The 16,781-nt window shown below is 43.9% G+C and overlaps 1 protein-coding gene across 1 annotated transcript in view; it reads right to left on the reverse strand.

The window, feature by feature from the left end:
* The window catches only part of SFMBT1 (Scm like with four mbt domains 1), a 71,550-nt gene that overhangs the window by 21,523 nt on the left and 33,246 nt on the right, over positions 1–16,781 (reverse strand). Inside the window, exons 2-8 of the mRNA XM_064724001.1 lie at positions 15,217–15,378; positions 8,207–8,301; positions 3,339–3,579; positions 2,879–2,967; positions 1,724–1,970; positions 951–1,048; positions 103–204 (exon numbers count right to left, since the gene is read on the reverse strand). Coding sequence (XP_064580071.1) covers positions 103–204; positions 951–1,048; positions 1,724–1,970; positions 2,879–2,967; positions 3,339–3,579; positions 8,207–8,301; positions 15,217–15,244 — 900 coding nt within the window. The 5' untranslated portion in view covers positions 15,245–15,378. The remainder of the gene's footprint in view (positions 1–102; positions 205–950; positions 1,049–1,723; positions 1,971–2,878; positions 2,968–3,338; positions 3,580–8,206; positions 8,302–15,216; positions 15,379–16,781) is intronic.

The raw sequence follows: 16,781 nt of genomic DNA on the forward strand, positions 1-16,781 counted from the left end.
AAGATTTTAAGATAACCAGTTAATGAGAATTCCCTGAGCACTTAAGAACAGAGGTAGCAGTAGAAGTGAATCTCAGCAGGGCTGGTTTAAGAACTCTGGTACCTTGAGAACTGTAGCAGGAGAGATAACAAAGGGAGCCATTGGGTCCACAGCTTCCAGCTTCATGCCTTCAGAGAATGAGTGCACTCCAATCACAGGTTTATCCTGGAAAATGATGTGTTGCTCTGATTACCTGCCCTCCTCCATCAAAAAAGAGACATACCTCACATATATTAACTGAAGAGGATGAGTTTTTAAGGAGTTTTTATCAGTTCATTCCAAGAAATCAACATGTCTCAGTACCAGCAACTTCTCTGAATGACAAGGCCAACAATGCCCCCTGAGACTGACAGTTTTTGATGAGTTTTAGGGAATTGTGTCCCTGTGACTTCTTCCTCTGCCATTCTCCACACAGAAGCAAGATTTGAGAATAAGAGTGGTCTCATAAGTCGATAGAAATGTTTGGAGGTTTTTCCCTGTAACCTTTAGCACCCCTCATGAGCTACACTAAATGAAACTATACAGGCCTCCATTTCCAGTCTAACAGAAACCTGCAGAACAGGGCTCCTGCTCCAGAATTACCCATATCTCTGTACCTCAGCCAACAAATTCAACAGCAACAGCACCTCTACTTCTACTTATGGGTCCAAACAAAGCTGAGAAAAATGGACTAAGAACCAGGACAACTAATGACTCACATAAATGTGATGGGTGCATTGTCTAACTTACCAAGAATTGATACCAGTATGATTATTTTCCCTTATAAATACATTTTTAAACCAGAGAGAGAAAGGGAATAAATTTTAAAAACCAACAAACAAAACAAGGAAAGAAGTCTGGGTGGCTGACTTCCCTGAATCATTGCTCAGGAATATAGCATTTCCATAGTATCATCCACAGCATTAAACTACCTTAAAAAGATCTGTAGGAACAGATGACTCCTCCTCCTCCTCTTTCACCTTCTTCAGGATCTCTTGCCAATCTGCTTCACTCCTCAAGGACCTAATGGCTTGAGGAAAAAGAGAGGGAAAGAGTGAGTAGTCATTTTTCTTCTTCTTTTCTCTCAGAACATACAGCAATAAAGTTTCATTTGTGCCGCTCTAAACTGCCAAATTCTTTATCCCAAGGTTTCCCCTCATCAGGAAACATGTTACTGGCAAGCTCACAAGTCATCTCTTTGTGTTTCTCCCTCTTTTTGCCCCCCTCCTCTGATGACCTGCCCTGATGTGGACATGCCTGAAAGATGTGTCCACCTTTGCCTCTGCTTCCACACACTTGTTCCTTCTTTTAAGATTTTCATATTTTTAAATGGTACCTAAATCAGTCCAGTAGGCTTGAGCTGCAAAAGCTCCTGCTAAGCAGTACTCCAAAACCATAAGACTTTTTACACTCCAAGAAAACAAACATACCAAAAATAACTGAAATCATGATGGCAATCCCTTTCTCACTTCTTTCCTTTGCACACACAGGAGGAAAGTTTTGACAAGCCAAAAAGCATTTAGAATAAGTGGGTGAAAAGTCTTGTAGGATTATTTGTGCCTTCACCTACATTTTATTAGGTACAGGACTCGTCAGAACACACAGATTATGTGAGCACCACGTGGACCCAGGAGGACAACTCAGAGCACTAAAGCAGTGGCCTCTACCTCTGATCACCACATACAAGATCTGTGTTTTCAAGTACCTGAAGGTGGCTGCAGGCTGTATCCATGCTGAGCTGCCCAACCCACTTGGTGAAGGAAAGGGTCCAAATAGAAGAGCCACTGGTCGAATTTGTCCAAATCCTCCAGGCCCTCATAGCGCAGCTTGAGCCTCCCACCGACGTTTTCCACCACGGTGACGATCCAGGCTTCCAGGGAGTCCCGGGCGTTCTGCAGCTCCAGGCGGGAGCCGGGCGCGATCAGATCCAGTGGATTTTTCCCTCTGTGAAGCTACAGAAAGAATACAAATTATTCTGTACAACAGAACAAAACAAATGCCATACTTCCACCTCCTTACACACATTCTGTCTGCATAAATAAAGTATGAGCACAGAAATCCATGTCCCTTCCTAACACAAGCCAGAAGTGACAACGTTCAGAATTGCTGGTGTTTGTGTCAGAGCTCCTGCACTGCCTGTAGACACAGTCACACATTTCACTGAAGTCCTCATTATCATTTGCAGAGACATTATCATTTATATATTCCAGGTTTGAAGGAAACATGAATAACCTCTTTCTACAACTGAGTCATCCAGCATACAAAGATGACTAGACAGAAACATACAGACAGAACTGTTAGCTGTAATGAAGGTGTCAAAGGCATTTTCCAAAAACCATAATGTTCTGTGCTTTACAACCAGACACTGATACAAGGTGCAGATATTGTTTTAAGTGCAGAGCAGGGGACAAAAAAATTGGTTCTTCACTTGCAAAGATGTAATTAAGTGAAACAATAATATGACTGTTAGTAAAAAATTCCCAAACAAACAATTCAAAGTGAAAGAAGTTAATTGAGAAAGGAGACAACATGAAAGCCAGATAAATAAAGCATTATTTTCTTAGAGCTGTATGGAGGAGGAACAAAACAGGAAGAAGACTGAAACCCTACTGAGCTGAAAAAGGTCTTTCTTTTGCCAGGATTAATGAACAACCCAAACCTGCAGCAACAGATATGTTTCAGGACAACACTATAAAAATTAAATATTGTAAATAGAGAGTGGAACTCTAGGGTCAACAGTATATTACAATGCTTCCTAAACTTAAAAAGGGAATTGAACTCACAATTCAAATAAGGTCCCCTTAATGATGAAGGGCAAAGCCAGGACAAAACCCAGCACGCAGCCCCTTGCAGCACTTACCCCCTCCAGCAGGTTAGCAGGGGCACTGCAGGCCCCCTTCAGCACCCGCTGAAGGAACTCCTCCTGGTCAGGTATCTTGTCCTTGATACCTAAGCAAACAGTGAAAGAGAAAGACTGATTTTTCCTGCCAGATAAAGATTATTCAGACACAAGATGTTACCACAACCTTGAACTGTCTAATTCAAGAGAATCTGTCACACACCAGTAACAACTTAAAACAAAGAAATAAAACAAAATAAAACTTAAAGGAAATGTCAAAGCAGTAGATTTTGGTGTTGATGATTAAGATAACCACAAGCCTCTGTCACAGGATTTCAGGAAAGCACAGCAGATAACCTCAGCTTGTCCCCACAGCAACAGCACCTGCACACCACAGCACCCACACAGGCTGCCTGCCCGGCTGACACAGGCCAACAGCACCTCTTGGTGTGCTCCCTGTGCCTGCACACAGAGCTGGTACCTTCAGGCACTTTGAGGATCTTCTTGTTCTGCTGGCACCAGCCGATGGGGTGCAGGTCAGCAGTCAGGATGTCGCACCAGAAGTCGGCCTTGCGGTCCTCGCCGTAGCCGTCGTAGCGCAGCAGCAGCAGCTGCCCGCACGTGGTGATGATGGTGGCAACCCAGTAGGTGTTCTGGTCAGACTTGACAGCGACTTCCAGCTTCATGCCAGGGGCAAAACCATTCTGCAAACTTGTATCCACCTGAAGAGGAAGAAGATCATCACATCTGAGCACCTCTCAGAAGCTTTGCTGAATAACAGAGGAACAATTTAGACAAGTTCATTAACAAAGAAAACTCAAGCCAAATGCCACTCAGCCTCTTCAGAGAAACAGCTTTATCACATTATGGGACCCAAACTGCAATGCTCACAGAATCGTCATTAATGAAATCTTCTTTGCATTTCAGAGTATCTTTTCAAACTTAAAGAAACACTGAGCCATTCATTTTCTGCCCTGGACAATATCTTCCCCCATCACCAAAAGACTTTCCCACTCACAGCTGGGCTGGCAAACTGAGCAAAACTAAAGGCCAAACTCAGCACCACAACTTTGACTCATTGTGTTAAATTGTGTCATTCAAGGTCTTTGGACAAAAAGCCCATTTAAAGTACATAAACATGCCTTAGGTAACAGTATCTGTCTCTTCCATCATGCTAAGAAGTCACAAACCTGCACAAAGTGCAGAATAAGGATTTTTAGGCTCTCTATACAAGAACCTAAACAATTCTATATGCAGTGCTGTTACATAAATTGCATGGAACATGATCAGTCTGTATTCTTCATGCTTTGACAACAATAAAGCACCAGACACTGGGAGTGCTCTGTTTGTATGTGGGTGTGCTGCATGCAGGTGACCAATCTGACTGCACAGAACTGAGACACTGGAATGGAAGACTTAAAAGAGAAGACAACACCTTAAGTTTCTCACATTCCTCATTTCTCCCAAACCCCAAAACAATACCAAAAGAGCAGATGGACCCTGTTCTGCTCTCTCTATAGAATGGTCTGATCTACGCTTAATTCCAGGACCTCAGTCCTAACTAAAACTCTGACCTGTCAATTGCCCATTCTCAGTTGGCTGTAACTCATGTTTTCTTTCTTTATTAAAAGATCCCTCTTTCCTCTTTGAAACTACTAAAAGAAAGGCTTTCAGCATGATGCAGATGGAGCAGATATTTTCTGGGGTATTTATTCCCAGTTCTGTGCTGACAGTTCAGTAACTGCCATAGCTATTATAGTCTCATCAGGCAGCACATACTGGTTTGCTAAAAATAAAACTAAGAGAACTACACCAGAAAGAAAAGCGTATGCCTGTGTTAACTGTTCATATCCTTTGGGTTAATACCCTTCACTTAGAGAAATCTCTTCTTAAAAACCTAATCAGCAGGACCCAATACCTGCAGGCATTTTGAAGCGGTATTATAGAGGGCGTCTCTTCAAAAAGACAGTTGTCTTGCAGACAAAAAACTTCATGTTCCAATTCCTGAGAGAAAAGCCTCGAGCTCAACGCAGCATTTGAAGAATTGGGAAATCTGTGCTGCTCCCTTTAGCTGATCTTTCACCACAGCATCCCGGCAGGCAGAGCAGGTTCCAGCAGAACAAGAGCAGCAGGAGGAGCGCTCCCCACAGCCGGAGCCTTTGCTGAGCCCCGTGGCCCTTCCCGGAGCTCCGCGCACACGGAGCCTTTGCTGAGCTCCGCGGCCCTTCCTGGAGCTCTGTGCACGGAGCGGTGCCCGCAGCCGGAGCCTTTGCTGAGCTCCGTGGCCCTTCCTGGAGCTCTGAACACGGAGCGCTCCCTGCAGCCGGAGCCTTTGCGGAGCTCCGCGGCCCTTCCCGGAGCTCCGCACACGGAGCGGTGCCCGCGCCCTCTCCCGGCAGCGCCGCCGGGCTGGGGGAGCGCCACAAACTCCTCCAAGGAGCCTCCCGGGCCAGCCAGGGCGGGATGGGCACCCTCCAGAGCCTCTCCTCTGGAGCAGCCGGTCCGACAGGGCAGCTGAGCGGGCCAGGAGCTGTGACTCCAACCCCTGTGCCCCCCAATTCCCACCAGGAGCTGTCCCCAGGCTGTGCCACAGCATAAGCCAGAGCCAGGGATGCAGCTCCGTTCAGGGAGATGATGATAAGGAACAGATAAAAAGGATTAAGAGTGTGCAAGAACACACAGCAAAAAATGTGTTCAGAAGATGCTGAAGACCAACTTGTTTTTCATGGTCACACACGTGTTGTGAAGTGCAGAAAGGAATTTAAAAAGAGCATTCGGTGCTAGAGGAAGGGTATTTAGACCTGGGGGGATAACAACACCGGCATTCATTACAGCTCCATTAGAGTTCTTTTTTCTGCTACATTTTATGCCAGTCACTTTGATCTTGATATTGTTTAATTTTTAAAATGCTAACAAATTAAACATTAGAACACACTTAATTTGAGAAGTAGCTTAAATTCTCCAATGCGTCTTACTCATAGCAAGGCAAAACTCTCAGAATTAATAAAAAACATACAAATACAGGAAGTCACCTCTCCCATAAGCAAGTCCAATGCTTTGCTAACGGGCTGTGTAAGCATGGATTACACTCCCTTAACCTGTCCATGTATTCTCCTACAACACGAGTTAGGTATTTTTCACCCATAACTCACAATTGGAGCTCGCTATTTCAGTATTTAAAAACAAACTAAAACCACACATTTCCATTTAAAAATGCATTCATATTAATTAATTTATCATACATGTTCATTTGCTCTTGTGCCAATACTATTTTTCAGCTCAGAATTTTTCACTCTGTTTCTTTGAGAGTAAAGCTTGCTAGCTTTCCTGACGGTGGATTACAAAAATATGTCAATCCTAAAGTCCAGAGACTGGGACCACGGATTTGAGCTGGAGGGAATACCATCAGCAGCACAGCACACCAGTACCAGTACTTGCCAGTGACAGCCACTCACCTGATGCACCCTGAATCACACTAACCCTGTCTCAGGGCCGTCACTCTCCACTGGGAGGCAGTGAGGCTCTCTTCTACTCCACCTCTTCCAGCACATTACCTTCCAATGGACCACAGAAACCTCCAGCATGTGCCCTTGCACTCCTGCACTTCTATTAACAGCAGGACTAGGATATCAATATGCTCCTCCCTCTGCCTGTCAACTCAGTGTCAGCAATAAAGAATTTTATGCCAGGCTTATTACAGAGAAAATCAACACTGGTCTCTGGACAAATTCTAAGGAGCTCTGGTAGAAAATACCCAATAGTTTCATTCTGAATGTGCAGGCATCTATTTCCACGCTCACTGATGACCTCTTTGCAGAGGTCCAGGCCCCCTGACCCCCAGGGCTTTGCCCAGACCTCCTCACCACTCTCCATCACCAGCAACACTCCACTGTGTTAATAAAAATACAATATGTGAAGCTTTTCAAAACCTAATTGTATTTTTATCAACCATGAGCCACCAGACCTCACACTTGACGCCCCTGAGCTGGTGCAGGGGCAGTGAGTCTTTCAAAATGTGTCTTCTGCTAATTAACAAAATCCAGCTACAATATTAATTCAGCTGGCCACTGCTGTAAAGCTGGCATTACAATTAGTTATATAGTGCCCAAGTTGTGATAGCAGGCCTCTTTAACAGAGACCTAGTGAAGTAAACCACACCAGAGGAGACAGACCATTCCCTGGATTACTGCAAAATGCCATTGCTCTGGTTCCATGCTGCCCCCTCAGTGTGAGCTGCATGGACACCACCACTCTAAGCTGGCTCTAGCTACAGCCTCAGTACACTCAGGAAAAATAAAACAAGCACAGTCCCCTTCCCTTCAGAAATGGGATACCTGATCTTTTACTTTGACCAAAATACTTACAACTACATCCCAGTGTTCTCACAGCCTCTGTGAAGTCTGTATTTTCTGTGTATCTTTACTACTAATACAACTGACACATTTTAACAGACTATTTAATAATCTTAATTTCTCCAGGTTACCCTTGGACTCAAAATGCTTTGTGATCCTTCACAAACACACCTCAGGCTGTTTTCCTGCTGATTTAAGTTTCCTCATACTGAAAGTCATGGTGTTGGACCCAAAAGCCTGAGCACCACAGGGTGTCTTCCAAGCAATGTGCCACACACAGCCACCAGTCTGGCAGTCTGGAAGGTGCTTTAATTGTTGGAAGGGAACCAACAGGTTTGGACACCAGCTCTGTACAGCTCACCTTCACTGAGAGCCCTGTACAAGGAGGCAGATTTCACATTAGATCTCCCCCAATGGGACAGTGCTCTCCAGGACTTTACCAGCAGACATTTAAGATGTCCAAGGGCAAAGACAAGGGCTTATCAAGACTTCATCCTATTCATTAAGCCTGTGATCAACAATTATCCTAATCAGTTTTCTAACTACTACAGTCAGGTGTTTGGCAGAGCTGTTATTTTCTCCTTGCCACCTTGAGGTCTGCCTTTAAAGCCTTCTCTAAGAGCACATCTGCTCAAGAACTATTTTGCCACCAGCTTTCTAAAGCTACTCCTCCAAAATAGTTGTCCAGGAGCAATCACCAAAAGAAGAAAAAGACTGGATATTTTGAGCTTCTTGGGAAAAATCAGGCTTATCTTCTGGTGCAGAAAATACCTTAACTCCTTAGATTTCAGCATTTCTGGGTGGGGTCACCCTGTGCTACGTACAGAGACAAAGACAAGAAACAGTAATAAAAAGGTTAAATTCTACATTTCTGTATAAAAACGTGATTCTAGTTAGTCTTCCAAATCTGAGATATCATTCCAATAAACCCTAAACATTTTGTGTATCAAACAAACAACACAGGAGATGCCAAGCACACACACCCTCCCTTACTCACGTGTTTAAAAGATCCATGGGGGGCTGCAGTTGCTCCTGTGTCTTCTAGATACTCATCCCAGTTGAATTCCATTTCTTCCACACTGGAACCAGCATCTGGAAGAGAAGCCAAACACTTCTGTGGCTTTAGGCTACGACAAACCACAGCAAAACCCACTTTGATTCCAAATGACTGAGTACACAACTGTGCAGTGATCACATTTCAAGACAACATTACTTGTCCTTTGTTGCCTGTGAACAGCACTTATAATCTAGACTTGGTGTGGAAAACAGTGAAATCCTGGGGATTCTGGTTTAGCACAAATTTGCTTATGATTTGTGAGAGGGAAAAGAAGGCAGAAGAGCTCTGTATTTATATCAACAAATATGAGAGACTCAGAACTCCAGGCACACTGGACTGTTGGTGTTTTAAATTAAAAACCACCCAGGAAAGAGCAGTAGCACTAGTAAGCAATTTGAAAAGAAAGTCTAAAAAACCCTTTGAAATATGACTGTGCTCTTTTTAAAGTCAGATAGTATACATTTAGCTGTTCTAAAACACCAAAAGCAAAGAGAAGGATTCAGGGTAGTTCTAAAGAAAACAACTTGAGACATAACTGAAATAAAGTCCTTTCAACTTGGTCACTTTAAAAGCCCAGCTTGTAAGGTGTAACAGCTTCTTTAGACCAAGAAAACCTCATTATGGGATGCATTTAAAACATAAATGTGCTAAAACCACTCAAACCACAGTTCAAAGCTCACTCAGGCTGTTAGGGAAGCAAGCACCTGTAACAAACCACACTAAAGATTAGTCAAATTCTCTATTATTATTGTCAAGCCTGTACCCCAGCCCTGGTCTCCCCTTCAGTTATAGCTTGGCCCCCTTCCCTGCTGCTCTCCTATTCCTATTTTCTCCAACATGTACCCCCCCTTGCTAAAAAGACACCAAGCCAGCCCAGGGTGGATTTCAGGTCCCCTATTGGGTTCATTTTTCCTGCAGGAACACAGTGGGATGGCCAGTGAGGGTCCCAGCCCATGCAAGCAGCATTTTTAACCTCAACGCACCAGGTTCAGGTTCAGCAGCAAAATGGGGTTGCAGTGACAGCACACGAGAGCAGAGCTTTCATTTTCATTTTCAGGCTCGGTTCCACCATCTGCCCCAGAGCTGTCTATGAATGAACAACAGAGCTTTCCCCCTCTCAGGACCAGGAAACCTGATACCTTGTTTATATTTGAAAACAGAGAAATCTCTGTGTATCACAAGCCCAAGGAGAGCTCAGCAAAGGTTACAGGACACTGGCATTTCCTCCACCCCGTGCCTTTCCTAGGGCAGGCAGTAACTGATCTTCCCAGCAGCAGTTGTTTGAGTAGGAAACATTACACATTAAAAAATGAATTAACGACCACCACGTGTCCTTATCAGCCCTCTGGACAGGCTAACAAGCTAAGTAAGCTCTGGGACAATTCCCAGTCTTCCAATAGAAAGGAGCAAATATTTGTCCAAAAGTCTGAGATACGTTAAATAGACTAAAAAGCTACAGGTCTTGAGCTTAATAGGTTCTTTTTACCTTCAAACTGATGGCTAAGCTCATCTTTGACTTTTCATTGTGACTCTGGGTGTTATCACTTCCCAAAACTTAAAAATGTATATTCAGTTAGCTGTTGTTTGCTGATCACATTATCTATTTTAAAAGAGGCTCTTATCTCTCCAGAACCCAACTTTGTCTGTTTTAACCACAGCTGGTTATTTTGGCCTTTCATAGCTCAAAAGATTCAGAGCTTGAATATCACCATCACTTTTAAAGGATAATTTTTAACTTACTGAAGAAATTACCCGGAGAAATAAATAAGGAGTTTTATCTTGAATTTTTTTTGAGGAAATAAAAGGTTAAGACACAGACCACAGTTGTTTGCAAATTAGGGTGGAGCCGATCAAAGCTTTAGCTGCAAGCCATTCTAAGAAAAACAATTTCATTGCAAAACGTTGTTAAAATAGATTAAGATTTCTCAACTCATTTAAAAAGAATTTTAGCTTTATATGAGCATAAAAACGCTGAAGTTCACAGCTCCAGAATCAAGAAGGGAACAAACACCAGCTCTGGTCAGTCAGGCACAGAAGCGAATTCTAAGTTTCCTCTCACCCAAAGAAAACCATCTCACCCTTTGCATCAAAAACCCCCCTGCAGCAAGAGCCCCGCTGCCCTCCAGCCCCCAAAAGCCAGTCCTGCCTGGGGTGACACTGTGACACTGTTGGAAGGGAAGGGGAGCAGAGCAGGCAGAGGCACGGCCGGGCGCTCGGAGCAGCAGCGCCCCAGGAGCGCCGCAGGAGCCGCGGCTGCTCCGGCCCCGCACGGCGAGGCCCCAGCCCCGTTATCATCAGATAACCGCCCAGGGGCACTTAAGCTCCTTAAATGAGCCACAGGTCACTTCACACACTGAAAGGGTCAATTAGTAACTTCTGTTGCCACTTAATTGCTACAAGGAGCTCCCAGGAAAGCCGGCTCGCCTGCAGCTGCTCAGCGAGCCCCGCCTTGAGCTGCGGCTGAAGCCGATCCCGCCTGGGCAGCCACGGCAGCTCCTCCTGGGCACTGCAGGCTGTCCCACACCCACAGGGGCTCTCTGTGCCACGGCAGCTCCTCCTGGGCACTGCAGGCTGTCCCACACCCACAGGGGCTCTCCGTGCCACGGCAGCTCCTCCGGCACACACCCGCTCATGCTGGGCCCTGCAGCCTGTCCCACACCCAGAGCAGCTTCCTCCATGCCAGGACAGCTCCTCCATCCCCACTCATCCCCGGCCCTGCAGCCTGTCCCACACACCCAGTGAGAAACCAGTGAGAACTGCTAACTCTTGTATCTAAGCATAAAACCTCAGCCTCCTTACTTTCAAAGGATAATAGTAATCCAATGGTTTTAGGAGCCGCTCATCTTGGTGCAAATCCAAGTGAAAGTAATGGACCTCTCATTAGTCCTAAACACATTCATACTCTTAACACTAGCAACCCTCTCCCCCCCATCCTATTTCCACTTCTATCCAACAACCTCAAGAACAACCCCAACACAATTACAAACACAGTCAAAACCTCCTTAATCAGCCTAATCCAAATTACAATCTACATCCACTCCAGAACAGGAAGCTTCGCCTCCTTCTGAGAATGAAAATTCATTATAAACTTCAAAATCTAAAAATAGACTTCTACTCCTTTACCTTCTTCCCCATTGCACTGCTCGCACCATGATCTATCCTGCAATTTGCAACATGATATATGGCCTCAGACCCCTACATTATGAAATTTTTCACCTACCTGCTATTCATCCTAATGGCCATATCATCCTAATAATCACCAACAACCTATTTGTCCTATTCACTGCCTGAGAGGTAGTCAAAATCATGTCCTTCCTTCCAGTTCATCAGGACAGCCAAAAGCTCATGTAGAAACACTGTTTTCATACGAAAAACAAATAAAACCCCCAACAAACCAAACCCAACTAACTCAAAAACCAAAACTACCCCTGCAAAAAACCCCACAAATCCCTATCCAATACTCACGGCAAATTTAATACTCTTACCATTTTCTTTTAGGGAGTTTCCTTCAGTCAGAGAGATTTTTAGAAACTTCTCCAAAAAGCACCCACAACTTTTTCTGTTCATTCATTCATAAAGCTGAACTCAGCTTGTGTTCACACTTCACCAAGGTTTTACAGCTGAGATGATCAGCCTCTCACTTCCACCACTGGGCACAGAGGTGGGGAATTTTCCTCCCTTTTGGAGGCTGCCCCAGCTGAGGTTTGTGCCTAGCCAGGGTTTGAACTATCCTGTCTGCTGCTTCTCACAAACCTGTCCCAGCACCCCAGGTTATTGAGCACAGCTCCTTCTGGAGCAATGTGGAGCAGGAAAAGCTCACAGAGTAAAGCTCCAAGTGAAAACGCTGTATGAGGATTCACAATGAGAGCAGTAAATCAGCTTTTTAATTGTGGCATGTGGTAGGGCTACATAAACAGAGAAAAACCCCCAAAACAAGTCTCTCTTGTTCAACATTTGAATGCAGAAGCACTCCAAAGGTGCAGCAAAGGACCATCTCTCTGCTAAGGCTTTCAGAGCCAGAATCCAATCAGTTTTCTGGTTTTATTGGCAGGACAGTGGCAGCAGAGCAGGCCCTGCTTAAATTAAGCCTTTTGCTGATATTTTTTGCAAGACCCCATTGCACAGCTCCATCCTCACAGGTTGGCAGACCCCTGGTGACTCAGGACCAGTTTAATGAAGCCACATTCCTGAGGGGCCATAACTCTGCATTAAACACCCTGATCAGTCTAAGTTCAGAATGTTCCATAAAACCTCAGACATTTTCAGCAGAGGTTCTTGCTACTGTGAGAAAACTTGCAAATCAGTGTGACAGATGACAACAAGCAAAACCATATTTAAGGCATTTGATTCCAAAGCACAATTTATTCATCTAATTCTGCAAGGGTGTACATATTTATGCTCTCTCTTTCTGCCCATATCCTTAATTGCTACAAGCCCTAAATAAATTCAGCTTTCTGCTACGTGGAAACTTATTTCTCTGTATTAAGACAGGATGACTGAGCAGCACATTAGCCCAGAGGCAAAGCACAACTTTGGCAAAGGCAGGGGAAGGAATCTGACACAATTCCCATCTCTCTGGCATTGCCATGCAACCAGTTTGTGTCAGAAGAACTTTCAAATCAAGCAAACATTTTCTTAAGTAAAATCAGAGACGTGTCCTACAGAGAATGTTCATCCACTTTGGAGGTGAGAAAATTCTCTACATGAATATCAGCAGTTTCCTAAGCAGGTGCATCACTTCCCATTTGACCCTGAGTGGCCTTAGTGGGAACACTCACTCTTCCTGAATTTTATCACAAATTACACCCTGCTGCTCTCTGATACATAAAGGTAGAGAAAGAATATGGAATTATACCATTTGGACTGGAGAATGTAGTGAAATATTAAGGAAGTTAGCCCTTAAAAACATCTGAAATGGAAAGAGTCTACACTAGGCTGTTCTCATCTTTGGATTTGAGCTAAATTCTCACTGCAAATAACTTTCATGCATTTTTAATGTCATTTAGTTGAAGACTGTCACATTGGACATTTAAGTACATCACAATTGAAGGTCTTGCAGACTTCAGTAAGGCTAACCCAAAGGTTTCTCATCCTGAAATGTAGATATAGTTCAATCTGATTTTAATAACAGTTAATCTTTTTCATCTCCACCAGCTGCGAGGCCATGAATAAATAAAGACAGGTTGGAATTTCAGGAGTTGAAAAAGACTGTGACATGAATAAAAGTTGTCTTTTCCTCTCACAGCACAAGGGAGCATCACAACCAGCAACCCTGAGCTCTGTCTGGGTTCTTGGAGCCAGAGAGCCTGGATGTAAAACCAGAAGAACAGAGGAGAACCTCCAGAAGTTGCAGCAAATTATCAAGTGGAAGAAAATTACACCAGTCAAAGAATATGAAAGCAATGTTCCAGCAGTGGTTTGGACTAGTGTAACTCAAAAGTACTTCAGAAAACAGTATCAGAGGGCACAACAAAACCAATGTGCTTATGCTTACACAAGTATTTGCTGGGAACTATCTCTGAATGCAAGTAAAGCTCTCATCATTTATTGTTTGCTCTTCACAGCCTCCTGTACTCAAACCTGGCACAAAATGATGGTCAGGGAAATAGCTGCTGAGTAATTTCAAGCCAGTATCAAACCTTTCCTCAGCTATTCAAAAGCACAGAGTGAGAGAGGACTCTCTGACCTGCTACTTTTGGAGGAAGATGGAAAAATGTCAATAAAGGTTTTAAGACTGGGGAATGTCCTATCACAGCCTGTGGACACACCACTGCTGACCGTGCAAACAACTCCTTACTCTTCTTCTCCCTTCCTTACATTCTGTGACAGAAGCCTGCAGTATCCACCAGGCAAGGAAAAAGTATGTGCATGTGCCAGGAGAAATTCTACATCCACACCATGATGCCTTTTCTGGACTATTTGAGGATTTAACATTGACAACAACTCAACTGACTTGCTTAATTAATAATCAAAATGCACATTCCAGCATCATAAAGCAGATGATACCATTCTCCTAAAAAGCACTACAGATTAAAATTATGTTTAACATTTCTTCAGCAACACTGACAATTAGATTTCCATAAAGTAAAGGTAGAAAAATTACCAATAGTGAATTATCCTATGAGAAGAGGAGCTTGTTGGACAAGTACCAAAGGAAAGCAATACTCAGATAAAATCTTGATCCAATTGTTTACACTGATGATTACAAATTAAAATTTGCTTTATATAAACTGTGATAGGTAGGAACCTCCTCAAAGAAAAGGGACAAGCCATGGCAGGCAAGACAGAGCAAGGGGATGATCCCAACCCCACATTTCCAGAACTGTTTCAGAAAGCTGTTGGTATTCCCAGCCATCCCAGACTAACACTCCTCTGGCATGGTGTTCCAAGGTGATGGAAAACCTGAGCTGATTTCTCATAACACACCACTCTGCAGGAGGTTAGGTATTGATATCACAAGCCTATCAAAGGGGACACACCAAGGCACTTCAGAAAAACAGGACTACAGAAAACCAGATTACAATGGCAGCAAACAGCTTCAGTTATCTGACTTTTCCAACCAGCACCAAAAGCTTGCCAAAATATTAAGAAGATGATGAACACTAGGATAGAACTAGGTATTAGCCACTCTGAAAGAGAAATGCTTTAAAATAATAAATGTTAACACCACCAAGCTTTTCACAAGCCCATCTCACAGTGGTACCACAGAAAGGAAAGTCGCAGCTTCTTGAAAACACAGCCACCAAGGTGGGCCAGATTTTGTTTCCCTTTTAGCCAGTGGCACACCCTGCTCTGATCCAGAGCAGTAACAAACACAGCCACGACAGCCCCAGAGCACAACCCAGAATCTGTGAACCTGGAGCTGTGAATCTGGAACTGTGGGACACTCACTGTGCCCATCTTTCTCCCACATTGCTCATGTTTTCAGAGGAGCTGGGCTGGACTGTTACCTGCATCATACTGCTGTTCTCCATTCATCTCCACAGGAGCCCAGAGGCTGTTCCCAGCAGCCAGAAGCAGGGGGGTCCGAGGCTGTCACTGTTTGGTGGTCATGAGTCACCTCCTGCCTTCCACAGCAGCTGGGACATTCAGGAAGGGAGCCTGGAAAACACCTGAAAGGAACAGCTGGGTAAGGAAACCTTCATGGGACCTTTAGCTACCTTTAAGATAGAATCCTAGAGTGGTTTGGGTTGGAAGAGAACTTGAAGATCATCTCCTTGCAACCCCCTGCCATGGGCAGGGACACCTTCCTCTCCCCAGGCTGCTCAGGTCCCGTCCCACCTGGCCTTGGGCCTCACCACCCTCACAGGAAACATTTCTTCCTAATATCCAATTTACAAACCTATTCCTGTTAGCAATTAAATAATTGTTTCATTATGAATGCTCAAAAGTAAGTAAAAACAGTACTAAAGCAAGCCCACCAGTTCATTAGCAGTGAACCACAAGTTTTGTTTCTTTACAAAATTCTCCACAAAAGCAAAAGCTGCATGGTAAATAAGAGTCTAGGTAACAAGTTTCTTTAGAAATAACACCATTTGACTGACATCTTTATATGAATCAAAGAGATGAGTGGTCATAAAACCAAGATTATGGGCTTGAAAATTCTTGTAAGAAAAAGGTAATCTTAAAAACTCTTTGCATTCTTGTTGAATGTCTGTGAAGCACCGGTTTTATTTAAGTGATGTACCTGAAATAACAGAGAAGACTAAAAATCAGGTTCTAAAAACATAGGGTGTGCTTCTGAAACGAACACATTTTGAATAACAATGCTTTATAAAAAGGAAGTCCTACACATTTGAAAAGTCTCTGATTTTGAGTTTTGTACAGCTATAGTGTCTACGCAGGCTACCTGATAAGCCTTAGAGGTACACAACACTGGTAGCTTCCTTCACACACAAATAAATCAGCAAACTTGAATGGAATAAAATATCCAGCAGCAGTGCTCAGTCATGTAGGAAGTTCAAGTACAATGACAACTACAGGCAACTTCAAAAATTTTCATTACAGGTGAAAAAAAATTTGAGAGTAGCAAGAGTTATCATTAAGAGCTCCTATTGAATGGCAGCTTAATGCCACAAAAATCTACTGTGCAGAAGATACTAATAACTTTTATTCATTACAGCTTCACAGGAATGCGTCTGGAATGGAACCCAGCTGCCAATTTCTGCTCTGTGCCTCTAACCTGCCCCACTCCAGCTCAGAAAGTCTGTGCTCAGCATGCAACCACAAGGTCACACATTAGCTCCCACCCAGCTCTGCCTCTGTGAGAAAGGCACTGAGGGATTGAGCACAGGCTCCACTCTCACTCTGCACTGGCTCCCCACAGCTGTTCCAGGCTCAGAGGACAAACAGAGCAGGGCAAGGTAACTCAAGCACGTGTCCCCAGCCTATCCTCTCCCTGCACAGACTGAGCTTCCATCTATTCCATCTTTTATAAAGGGATGCTGGAAGAGGATGTCACTGGCATGATGCTCAGAACGCAAAGAAGAACAAACCAACAAAACACGTTTTAATC

Source organism: Zonotrichia leucophrys, chromosome 12 (assembly GCF_028769735.1).
Source record: "Zonotrichia leucophrys gambelii isolate GWCS_2022_RI chromosome 12, RI_Zleu_2.0, whole genome shotgun sequence".
NCBI classification, from domain to species: domain Eukaryota; kingdom Metazoa; phylum Chordata; class Aves; order Passeriformes; family Passerellidae; genus Zonotrichia; species Zonotrichia leucophrys.